At 36.8% G+C, this 13,131-nt stretch overlaps 1 protein-coding gene across 5 annotated transcripts in view; it reads right to left on the reverse strand.

The window, feature by feature from the left end:
- The window catches only part of LOC100264370 (serine/threonine-protein kinase CTR1), a 49,942-nt gene that overhangs the window by 11,050 nt on the left and 25,761 nt on the right, over positions 1-13,131 (reverse strand). For all 5 annotated transcript variants that reach the window (XR_009467299.1, XR_009467297.1, XR_009467298.1 and 2 more), the window contains exons 8-11: positions 10,284-10,352; positions 10,027-10,127; positions 9,831-9,915; positions 9,525-9,623 (exon numbers count right to left, since the gene is read on the reverse strand). Coding sequence is in view for 1 of the 5 variants with exons in the window: in XM_059741544.1 (XP_059597527.1) it covers positions 9,525-9,623; positions 9,831-9,915; positions 10,027-10,127; positions 10,284-10,352 (354 nt within the window). In the remaining 4 variants the exon portion in view is untranslated. The remainder of the gene's footprint in view (positions 1-9,524; positions 9,624-9,830; positions 9,916-10,026; positions 10,128-10,283; positions 10,353-13,131) is intronic.

The raw sequence follows: 13,131 nt of genomic DNA on the forward strand, positions 1-13,131 counted from the left end.
CATGTTTATCTTGTATTTAATTAGGAAATATGAAAATTACATGGACATATCACAAAAAAAAAGGATTATACATAATATTTGTATATGTTATAAGAAGGGCAAAGTTGCCCAAGTGATGAGGTGCCATCATTCTACACGAAGGGGCTAAGTTCGAGCCTCACCTCTCCACACTTAAATTTTTTAGGCATTGCTAATGTGGCACACACGCATGAAAAAAGTGTGAGATGCAGGAAAAATTTGCCAATTTATAAGCGATTAATCAGGAAATCTCGAAGAAAAAAAAGGCAAAAGTTCAAGATAAATTCCGAAAATCAATGAGATAAAAGTCAGACTATGAAATTGTTTCCATTGCCACTAGAAGCTGATATTTCAATCAATATTTCAACAATAAATGAACAAATTTTAATCCTTAGTCTCAACTACCTAATCTTCAGTACTATGGATTGAATCCCAATGAGAGTTGAAACAAATAGGCAAGTAGATAGACTACTAGAAAAAGTTTTATTTAATATAATCTTAACCTTTGCACTATCCCCGCCTTGTTTACCACTAAGGATGATGGTTCTTGGAAAATGTTCATAGATAATGGTGCCATAAAAAAAAATAACTGCAAAGTATAGGTTTCCCATAGGTTAGAAGACATGTTAGACTTTATGGCAAAATAAGAGCAGTTCTCCAAGATTAATAGTGATCATCACTAATCCATATTAGATCAGAAGATTAGTGGGAAACTATATTTAAGACCCAAGATGGACTTTATGAGTGGTCAGTCATGCCTTTTAGATTATCTAGTGCACCTAGTACATTTATGAGGGTTATGGCACAAGTTTTGCCTCCTTTCATAGGAAACTTACTTCCTAGTGGTCTATTTTGATGATATCCTGATCTACAGTCAAGCTCAAGAAGAGCATTTAGATCACCTTAGAAAGGTGTTTGACACTCTTTTAAGGATTGAAAAATTTTATGTTAATCTAAAGAAATGTTATTTCCTTCAATTCCAAGTGATCTTTTTAGGAGTTGTAATCTCCTTAAAGGGCATAGAAACTGATCCTTAGAAAGTTAGATCTATTAGAGTGTGGCCTAAGCCCAGGACTATTTATGAAGTCCATAGTTTTCATGGATTGACTGCTTTCTATAGGTGATTAATTATGGGATTTAGTACTATAATGACTCTCAGTACTGATTACAGGAGAAAAGGGGAGTTCCATTGGAATGACGGGGAAAGAAAGGCATTTGAGGAGATGAATGCAAAATGTCAAGGCACATGTCTTCAGCCATCTGAAATTTTCAAAAGTCTTTGAGGTGGCATGTGATGCATCAGGTGTTGGCATAGTTGATGTCTTAAGTCAAGAAGGGCATCCTGTCACTTACTTCAATGAAAGACTCAATGTGGCTAAACAGAGGTATTGCACTAATGATAAAGTGTTTTATACAGATGTGTAAGCCCTTTGTCATTAGAGGTATTACCTATTATCTTGAGAGTTTGTGTGGTACCCTGACCATCAAGCAGTAAGGTATCTTAGTTCTCAAACAAAGTTAAGTGCTAAACATCCCAGTCTGTGAAGCTTTTTACCAAGGGTAGGAGATGGGGCTGCTAGATACCTTAAGGAAGACTCGGGATCCAGAAGGCTTGAGGTTTTTTGCTTGGGATGCAGAAAACTCCATGGTCATGTCATGGCTCATCAGCTCCATGGAACCAGATATCAATCAAAGCTACTTGGTTTCTCCTATTTTTAGAGATTTATAAGAAGTCGTGACACTTATCTACTCTAATATTGGGAATGATGCCATCTTTATGATCTGAGGTGTCAAGTTCATGAGACCAAACAAGAGTACAGTGATGGTCTATCACAGCGCCATCAACCAACTATGGCAAGAGATGAATCTTTACCAAGACTGAGTGGAAGTGTGTAGTAGAGGGTGCTAAGGTTAACAAGTGATAGAAAAGGAATGGGTGTTTGATTTTTTGGAAGACCTGAATGCTATATTAGATCAGGTTCGTGGTCAAATCCTAGCAAAAGAACCCATTCCCTCACTATGGGAAGTTTATGCCTATGTTATGAGGGAAGAGAGCAGGTGGTTAGTCATGATAGGAACCTCATAGAGAATTTTGCATGATCATCACCAAACCTGAGGCCCTCTAGTCATCACCAAACTCATTCCCTCACTAAGAGAAGTCTATGCTTCCAATAGAAGGGAGAAGAGAAGGTGATTAGTCATGATGAGAAACTCAAACACAGAATTCTACCCTAGTCACTACCAAACCCAAGGATGCCTTATTAAATGGGCAAAGGAATGTTGGCAAGAAGAATGATGAACGGGATAAGTTATGTGTGATCGCAGTCACAAATAATGCTATACAAAGACATGCTGGATGTTGCATGGAAAGCCTCAAGGTAAGAGCTAAGGAAACAAGTTTTCTGGAAATAATGACAAAGGACTTCAAGCCACTGCTGAACTACCAAAGAATCAGGTCACTGCACACTCAGAGAATATTCAAGGAACAACTTAATCACTTTTATACATTTATAAGGCAAACACAAACCATTTCTTCTTTTTGTCACTTGGAACAAATGGGTAATGTTTCACTATTTTGAATACTTCAAAAATGAAATCAGACCCTTGGATAATTGATTCAGAGACCACAGATCTAATGATAGATTTTTCAAATTAATTTACTTCCTATTCTCCATGTTGAAGGTCATTAAATAATAAAATAGCTAATGAGTCTTTATCCTCAGTTGCTGGCAAGGGTTCGGTATCTATTTCAAAGAATCTAACTCTATATCCCATTTTACTTGTCCCAAACTTATCTTGCCATCTTGTTTCAATTAGCAAACTTACTTGAGACCTAAATTGTGCAGCCAAATTTTTTTCTGCTCCCTATAAATTTCAGGAATTGTCTCCAGGAAGGAGGATTGATGATGTTAAAAATGTGGATAGCCTATATATCCTTGAGAAGGAACCTAAAGCTATGGGGAGAATATCTTGGGTTCACTAATGTGAGACTTCTTTGCCTTGTGAGGATGAAATCAAATCATGGCACTTCAGGTTGAGACATAGTTTTGCCAACCTAAGGAAGTAGTTTGCCTTGTTATTCAAGAATAGAAATATTTCAGATTTTCAATGTGAAATTTGTGAGCTTTCCAAACATCACCATACTCATTTTCATGCCCAAGTTTACAAAAAATTAAGTTCTTTTTCTATTGTGCATAGTGATTTGTGGGACCTTTGTCATGTCAATAAGTATCACATGTTATAGATGGTTTATTACTTTCATTGATTACCATATTTGTTTGTTGTGAACATATCTCCTTAAAAATAAATTTGAGGTTGTTAAGACCTTTCAAAATTTTCACAAGATGGTTCAAACATAGATTTAAGCCCAAATTTGTATCTTAAGAAATAATAATGGAAAAGAGGATTTTTCAAAAATCTTAGGAACTAATCTTGATGAACACAGGGATAATCCATCAAACATCTTGCATTGACAAACTATAACAAAATGGGACAGTTGAGAGAAAAAAAACAGCATTTACTTAAAGTTGTAAGAGCTTTAATGTTTCAAATGGGGGTAGGTTCCTAAACAATATCAGGTGGCGGAAGCCAATTTTGGCAGCCTCTTATTTTTTTTGATAAGCAAGCGAATATATTAAAGAAGGCAAGAAGCCGCGAAGCATACAGGAAGTATACGAGGCTACAAACCCCATAAACAAAAAACGAAACAACCCAACCCCTACTTGGAGGCTAGCCACTCCAAGAAACCTATTAGGGAATTCGACTCCATATCAATGGTACAATTTAGCCCAACCCCAAAAATTACACACAAACGAAGTTTTTAACTTCTGAAAAGCTAACACACCCCCTTTAAAAGCTAGCCTATTCCTCTCCTTCCATATTGTCCAAAAAATGAAAAGCGGGATGGATTTCCATACTTTTTTCCTTTTTCTCCCCACAAAAGAGTCTTTCCAACTACTAAGAACCTCCTTTACAGAATTTGGAAACACCCACTGTACACCACACAACACAAGAATGATATCCCACAATCCTTTTGCCACCGTACAATGAATTAAGATATGATTGATCGTTTCCTCTTCACATCCACACAAGAAACACCGGTTAAGGAATTGTCACCCTCTTCTCTGCAGCCTATCCAAAGTAAGAACCTTCCCCCAAGTAGCTTCCCAAGCAAAAAAAAACAATTTTTGTTGGAACTTTGTCCACCCAAACATTGCTATGAGGGAAGTCCGCTCCTACAGCATTAGCCAACACCTTATACGCTTTCTTGACTTTAAACAGCCCGTCCTCTCCTTCCTTCCAAAGAACCGAGTCTTCCTCCACAGTTACTCTATAATTCCTCAACTCAACTAAAAGATTGCCCACCAGCCCCAACTCCCAATCATTGAAGTCTCTTAACAGCCTTAAATTCCACCCTCCTTGACCCAGATTCTGATCCCAATATTCCTCCACTGTGGCGTTCCTTTGGGCAGCCATGGAAAAGAGGTCCGGGAAGCCTTGGGACAGCACATTGTTTCCACACCAAGGGTCAATCCAAAACCTTATTTTATTGCCTTTTCCCACCTTGAACACCATGTTTTCCCAACACCAAGCGGATTCCTTCAAGATTTCCTTCCAAACTCCAACTCCAAACACCCCATTTGCCTTCCTTGTCCTCCACCCAAGCTCCTCTTGCCCATACTTAGCCTCAAGCACTTTTTTCCAAAGCTCCTCCTTAGTGCGCGCAAACCTCCAAATCCATTTGCCTAGAAGAGCTTTGTTCAACCAAACTAACTTCCTTAACCCCAACCCTCCCTTTTCTTTATCTGCACACACCACCTCCCATTTGACTAGGTGAGCCTTGTTCCCCCCATTGGCTCCTCCCCACAAAAAGTTTCTTTGAAGTTTTTCAAGCCTTCTTGCCACTGATTTAGGCATACGGAATAATGACATTTGATACAAAGGAATGCTGGCCAGCGTGCTCTTTATAAGAGTAATTCTCCCTCCTTTGGACAGAAATTGTCGCTTCCAAAGAGCAAGCCTCCTCCTCATTTTCTCCTCCACCCCATCCCAAACGGAGGAGGCCCTATTAGGCGCCCCAAGGGGCAGCCCCAAGTAAACAGTGGGCAGCTGTCCCACCCTACACCCAATTTCAGCCGCCATTTCAAGCACCCCTTCCACATCCCCTACCGGAATGACCATGCTTTTGTCCAAATTAATCTTTAAACCTGAAGCAGCTTCAAACCAAAAGAGAATCCAACTCAAATACAACAAGGACTCTTTTTTTGCCTCACAAAATACAATTGTATCATCCGCAAACAGAAGATGAGATATATTGACGGCCTGCCCTCTACCTTTCCATATCCTACAGCCATAGATGAACCCCCCTTCAACGGCCCTCGTGATTAGCGCACTTAGAACTTCCATTCCCATGACAAATAAGAAGGGGGAAAGGGGGTCCCCTTGCCTAAACCCTTTAGAACTTGAGAAGAACCCAGCTGGAACCCCATTCACCAGCACTGAATATTTGACAGTGGAGATACAACTCCACATCCATCCTATCCATTTTGATCCGAAGGTCATCTTTTGCATAACCTTTAATAAAAATTGTCAATTGATGCTATCATACGCCTTCTCAATGTCCAATTTACAGATTAGGCCTTTCTCTCCCCTTTTTTGCCAAGAGTCTATTACCTCATTTGCGATTAGGAAACCGTCAAGAATCTGTTTCCCTTTGATGAAAGCATTCTGATCAGGAGAAATCACCTTACCTATAACCTTTTTAAGCCTGTTGGCCAGCACCTTAGCCAATAATTTATACAAACCCCCAAGCAAACTGATTGGCCTATAGTCACCGAAGTCCTCCGCCCCCCCCTTTCTTCGGAAGCAAGACCAAAAAGGTATGATTTAGACTCCTAATGAAGGAATTCTGTTCATGGAACTCCTTGAACATATCCAAGACATCCTCCTTGACAATCTCCCAACATCTTTGCCAAAAGGCTACAGTGAAACCATCCGGACCCGGGGCTTTGTCCCCATTCATCCCCATTAATGCTGCATAGATCTCAGCCTCAGAAAAAGGAAACTCAAGGGCTCCCGCTTCTGAAAGGCTGATACCTTCCCTCACTTCTTGTTCCTCTGTAAGCCTCACCCCATTTATCTTAATTTTAACCAGGGCATTGGCTCTCCTGCGGGCCTCTTATTTGATCAATAGAATGCAAACTCATGTTCTAAAATTCAATACACCCATTAATACTCTCAAAGAATTTTGTTCCATGTCCAGCTTCATATTCTCTGCTCTTCCTCCTGAAGTGTTTGGGTGTCTTGTCTTTGCTCATGTTCATTATCAAGTTGAATCCTAAATTTGTCAAATGGCTTTTTCTTGGATATGCTCCCAACACAAAAAGGGCACAAATGTAATCATCCTTCTTTCAAAAAATATTTTGTGACAATGGATGCTACTTTTTTTTTTTTTTTTCTGAAAATAAGTGATCTTTCTATTCAAGGGGAAAGTAGCAAGGTGGAAGATCAGTTTTGGGGGATTTTATCCATTCCATTGCCCTCTTTTTTGTCTCCTAATATCTTTGATTTCCTTGAGAACACTCAAAAAATTTCTTGAAAACAAAATGTTCAAATCCGTAACCACAAGGGAAAAAGTACTCCAATTTCTACTCAAAATTATGGGGATGAGAATCATAAAGAAAAAGAGAGAGCAGCAAGTGTACTTTTGAAGGAATAAAGATGTTGAAAGCTTTCCTCACTATCAATCCTTTAAATCAGACATAATGGATCTAAAAAATTCAGGATAGTCTATATATAATGCGTTCATTTATGAATCACAATCTCACATTGATGTGCTAATAGCTCTCAGAAAAGGTATTAGCTCTTGTACTCAACATCATATCTCCAATTCTGTTTCTTAGGACAGACTTAATTAATCTTTCAAGACCTTTGCTACTAATCTTTCTTATGCTAATACTCCTAGAACTATACAGGAAACTCTAACAAATCCAAAGTAGAAAGAGGCTATTCAAGAGGAAATGAAGGCCTTATATAAGAACAATCCATGGGAACTTGTGGAACTACCAACCAAAAAGAGGGCAATGGGTTGTAAATAGGCATTGATGGTAAAGTTTAAAGTTGATGGAACAATCAATGGAAACAAGGCTAAACTTATAGTAAAAGGGTTCCATCAAACCTACAACATTGACTATCAGGAGGTGACTTTTGCACCAGTTGCTAAGATGAACATAGTGTGAGTTCTTTTATCACTTGCTCCGAATTTAGAGTGACCTCTGCAGCAATTGAATGCAAAGAATGTGTCCCTCTATGATGATCTAGAGGAGGAAGTGTACATGGAATTACCTCCATGCTTTGAGGAAACTTTTGGAAGGAAGCAAGTTTGTAAGCTGAAAAAATCACTCCACTGTATGAAACAATCCTTGAGAGCTTGGTTTGAAAAGTTTGTGAAATCGGTCAACAAGTTGGGATATATGCAAAGATAAGGTGATCACACCGTATTCTATAAACATGTTGAAGGCAATAAAATCATTATTCTTATTGTTTGCGTTGATGACATTATCTTAATCTGTAATTGTGTTGTCAAAATAGAAAGTCCAATGGGATTATTGTCCAAGGAATTTGAAATTAAGAATTTGGGTGATCTTAGATATTTCCTTGGGGGTTGGGGTTGCTAGATGAAAGAAAGATAATTTTCTCACAATGGAAGTATATCCTAAACCTACTAAAGGAGATAGCTATGTTGGGGTGTAAACCAAGAGACACTCAACAGATGCAAATCACAAACTTGGAGTAGCAGCAGAGAGTATTGTTCTGAGTAGAGAAAACTATCAGAGGTTAGTTGGCAAGCTCATCCATTTTTCCCATACTAGACCTGATATTGTCTTTGTTGTGGGTGTTGTTAGTCAGTTTATACATTCTCCAAATGAGGATCACATGAATGTCACTTTTAAGACATTGACATACCTGAAGGGAACCCCTGGAAAGGGATTTTTATTCTCTAAGAATAATCATTTAGAAGTGGAAGCTTACACTGATGTCAATTAGGAAAATTCTACAAGTAATAGGAGATCTACTTTTAGATACTGTACCTTTATTGTAGGCAATTTGCTAACTTAGAGAAGTAAAAAACAACCAAATGTTGCTAGATAAGGAGTTGAAGCTGAATCCAGGTCAATAGCATATGGAATTTGTGAATTAACATGACTAAGGTAGCTAATGAAGGATAAGGTGGCTCATGATAGTTCTATGAGGCTCTACTGTGATAATAAAGTAGTCATCAATATTGGTCACAACCCTGTTCAACACAATAGAACTCAAGACGTTGAGATGGACAAAAACTTTATTAAGTAAAAGCCAAAGAATGGCTTAATTTGTATGTCATTTATCTTTAAAAAAAAAAAAAAAACAACCGTCTGCTAATGTTCTAACCAAGGGCTTCTAAGGCAACTATTCCAATCTATAATTTACCAAGCTAGGAATGGTAGATATCTTCAAACCAGCTTTAGGAGAAGTGTTGTGAAAGTTTTTCTTTTTTCCCCCAATTCATAAGGAGGATTTTGGGGATTCAATGTTTCTTCTTTAAAAAGTCAAATATCTTCTACTCATATCATAGAGCAATTTTGTGGGTGGTCATCTATCCCGTATCATCGACTCTTTCTAGGTTTTGATTGTATATAATTGTAGTTTCCTTTTCTTGTAACACAATTGTCTATACGTGTTGTAAAAAAAAAAAAAAAAATCTCAATGAATTAAAGCAAAATCAATACGTAAGTCTCAATTTTAGTAGATCCCAAATCTACATCCTCCCCAGAAGCTAATTGCTACTGGTAGCGAATTCTATTTCCCTTACTGATAAGTAAAAATATTATGAAGAAGTCTTAGAAAATGGGATGTATTTCAAAACGTACAACAGAAAATTTTCATTTCATTGGATAAGGAGTAGCAATAGTACCAGTCTATATTATGTACTAACTCTTCATTTCCACTAACCAGTATCCACAACTCGCATCAGATCAGATAAACTACTTTCTCATATCCAGAGTGGTAAGCACACAGGCATTTTATCCAATAATTGTTAGTAAAATGGTGTATGAGCAAGATATTGAAGGAAAGTGGAGAACAAATCTGTTATGATTTCACTTGGAGGTCTAAACTAAATGTGGTCAATATATCAGGTATCACAATATGATGTTGCCAATAGCTCAGGGGTTTATGTAATGAAGTAACCACCACCAAGTGAAACCAAACAGGCTTTCTCTTTAACCTCATACTCCTCCAAGCTATTCAAAGAATTCATCTTAATAAAGTAAGTTAGGAATGGTTGTGGACAACAAGAACCATCTAGATTAACTTTCCTATTTGAGTATCGAATTAGCCCATAGAAACAAACAAAGCAGATAGCGCTCTCTCACAGAGGCGATTCAATTACCATATAGTTAATTGGACACAAAATACAAAAGAGGGGAGCTTAGAAGTATATCAGACACTGAGTTTTCAAATCTTACCTTTACCGTATAATTACCATCCACCAAAAGATTTGGAGACTTCAAATCTCGATGAACAATAGGAGGTTTGAGTTGATGAAGATAATTCATCCCCATTGCCTGTACAAAGCAATAACCAGCTCCTAAATCCAGGAGAATGTACAAATAAAATCCTAGTACGATGGTGATGATGGGGTAGGGTGGGGTGGGGTGGGGTGGGGTGGGGTGGGGTGGGGAGCAAATTTAAGGAAGGATGATTAGAGTAATTGCACAAACAGATCAATCTAAAAATAAATAAAAAGAATTCTACTGAGGCATTTGCCATACCACATCATAAGCCATATTTAAACGACGCCTCTCATCCAGTACCATGCCTGCATCAGGCATGCGCAAGAGTTTATATAAGCTGCCTCTGCAATGCAAAACCAATATTCTAATTCAGTGATATATTAGATTCATTTTGCACGACTTCTTGTAAACAGGGTATAAGAAAATAAGCAATATCTAAAAAATCATAAAGAACCTTGATAAGTATTCTGTAACTATGGACAGATGTGGAGGCTGAGTAACAGCACCCATAAAGAGAACAATGTTTGGATGCCTCAAGCGTTTCATGATTGCAACCTGCCAATAAAATACATGAGATGAACTGCAGACTTAAAATGATAATAAAAAAGATGAGACACAGAATATTTTCCCAACCCAAAAACAGTTCAACTAGACATTTATTCATGCATTAAAAGAGGATTTATTTGGAAATAGCAGGAAGTAGCTAAGTACCTCTCTTAGAAATTCCTCGAAGCGCTCTGCATGGAAATCTTGCTCCATGAGAATCTTGACAGCAACATCCTTAGAATATAATAGTTAAGCAAGTGAGCTAGTTGAACCTCTATAATACGGAGGAAATGATCACAAAATCCTTCTGTGCGTGCATGCGTGTGTGTGTGTGTGTGTGTGTGTGTGTGTGTGTGTGTGTGTGTGTGTGTGTGTTGGCACTACAGGAAAAGGAGATGTAAATATATCAGAAAAAAAAATCACTAAAAAACAATTATTTCTTCAAAAGTAAAGAAAAAGAAGACATTTTCATAGCTCCAAAAGGTTTATGCACTACTCTAGTAAGGATAAAAGAGATCCAAGAAAAGATGGAATTTTTATTACTGTGCAATATGACTAATTGACAATCATATGCCTTCTAAAACTAGCAAATAGTCTTCACATTAGACAACATCAGTAACACAACATGCGTGCATGCTTACACACAGTACCACCTTAATAAGAAACAACAGAGACAGAACCACAAGAAACAGACTCAAATTCATGGTTGCAAGTGACTTTTCTACAGGACAAAATATATAGCTTCCATTTTGTCACTAATAATGGGTATACCAAACATGCATGCAGCTGACCTCTATAGTATCTCTTCATACTTTTTTAGCTAGAGTTAACACCTCCTCTAGTTTTGCCAACTAAAGCATATTGTAAGCCAACAAAATGCTCCATGGAACATCTTGCTAAATAAGCCTAATAAATTCATTTATAACCAATCCAGATGGATAAGGGCCCAACACAAACCTCTGGTAGGAACCTATGCACTTATGTCTCAACCAACATCCATCTCTCCCTCCTCCATTGTCATACCTGTTCTTAATCACATCAATATGTCTGATTGACACTCCTTTTGTTTAGAAAATAAGGTCAAATTAACAGCCCAATTAGAATTGTTTCACATCTTAATATTTGCATAATAACAACATAGGCCAATTATTTTCATATGAAAAAATCTTGGCCCAATCACTCTCTCCCAAACTTATAATGACTCATAAGCTTAATACCAGTTTATGCAGTATAGAATATTACCTTCGCTCTCATGCATGGCTCTCATTGTCCTCCTCTATTTATTGGAAGTTTCCTAGGGCCCATTTACAAATCGATAACTTTTAGTAAAATGTTTCTTCGAAAAGATAAGTTCAGAGAAAAAGGTTATTGCTCAATATTAAAACTAAAAATAAATTTCCAAAGCCTCTTTGAGTAACATCTTCTACAAAAGCATCTCAACTTCAACTTTGCTAAAAAGACCTTCTAAGCTCCAACTCTCTTTTGCCTTCAAACTTATTTAGAGATTGTTTATGATAACTTTAGCGTCTGCAGTTAGGTAGTAAAAATAGAGAAATTGGAGTGAATGCTTTCTGTTATAAAAGGAACTTGTATTGGGGAATTGAAACTATTGATGCTGGAAGGAGTTCTATCATTACTCCAAGTGACACTAGTGCCTTGGATACTTTTATTTCCTTTTGAAAAACAACATTTTTTGGTCTCTACTGGTACTTGAACCTAAAAGCTCCCACATCCCCATCCCATCTCCTTCCCACTTGAATTGGTCCTCAACAGCATGCCCTTGTATACTTCTAAAATTGAGACAGTCTATGGCTGGTTTGCTGGTTTGCTAATTTATTAACTTCAGAAACAGTCTATGGCTGAAGAGGGGCTGGACAGCTTGTTTTTGGTGGTTTTTGTGCTGCTAGAAGTTTGGACTTTTTGGACAGATTCATTTTAGTATTTAGAGAATTTTTTTTTTTTTTTTTTAACAGAAACGAAGAAAAAGTATTTAGAGAATTGTTCTTTATGTTTTTTTCCTTAAGTGAACACGGGCAAGTTTGTTTTGATGTTTGGCAGATTGTTTATTTGATTTTTTGGAACTTATTTTTCTGGTGATTCAAATTTTGACACTAGAGCTCTTGGGTCCTCAAGGTGATTCCGGTTTAAATATCAATCATATTGAACCTTATTGTTGGTGAATATGGTAAGCAAAATTATGTGCAACAAGTAACTACTAGTACTAGGCAGCCACCACCACAATCTTCTAATACACATGTACACTTAGAAGGTGTTTGATAAATCAACTTAATAACTTAATGTGACTTAATAACGTAATTTACATCATTAGGTAGATTAAGCATATTTGGTGAAATTATCTAATATTACAACTTAAAGTTATTTTTAACTTCAATTATTAAGTCAAAAATAGTTAACTTATTTTTAATCTCAAATCATTTTTGCCTCATTTACCCACACTACTGAGAGTATATTTTAGGATTATGATTTCACATTCATGACACATTTTTTATAATAAATATTTGATGATTTTCTTATGTATCTACAATACTCTAAATATGGATTTTTATAAATATATTTATTGCTTAAAATTAATGAAAATAAATGTGAGCTAAAGACAATGAGGATAAGTATTAGTTAAAATAAACAAGAGTAAATGTGTTAATTTGATGATTTACAATAAATTAAGTCTTGCTCATCCCATGCATCAAACTTAGGGTCTCCTCTCCTTGGTCATATTCTTACGAGATGACTTAATTTCCCTTTTCCCTTTAGAAAGGTACAAACAACCTGCGACCATTTTAAATAATTCTTTCCATTAAGCTTGTATGCTATTTGAATATTATACAACTCTCTTGTGTTGGGACAAGTAATCACTTTTTCAAATTGAAAAATGATAGTGGTAATTTCTAATACCTCTGACATTTTTCCTTTTCATTTTTATTTGTTTTTATTGTAAGGCTTAAATAGTGAAACCTAACCACTTAACTAGCATAATAGGCAAACCTTAAATACT

The sequence above is a fragment of the Vitis vinifera genome, chromosome 13, assembly GCF_030704535.1.
Source record: "Vitis vinifera cultivar Pinot Noir 40024 chromosome 13, ASM3070453v1".
Classification (NCBI taxonomy): Eukaryota; Viridiplantae; Streptophyta; class Magnoliopsida; order Vitales; family Vitaceae; genus Vitis; species Vitis vinifera.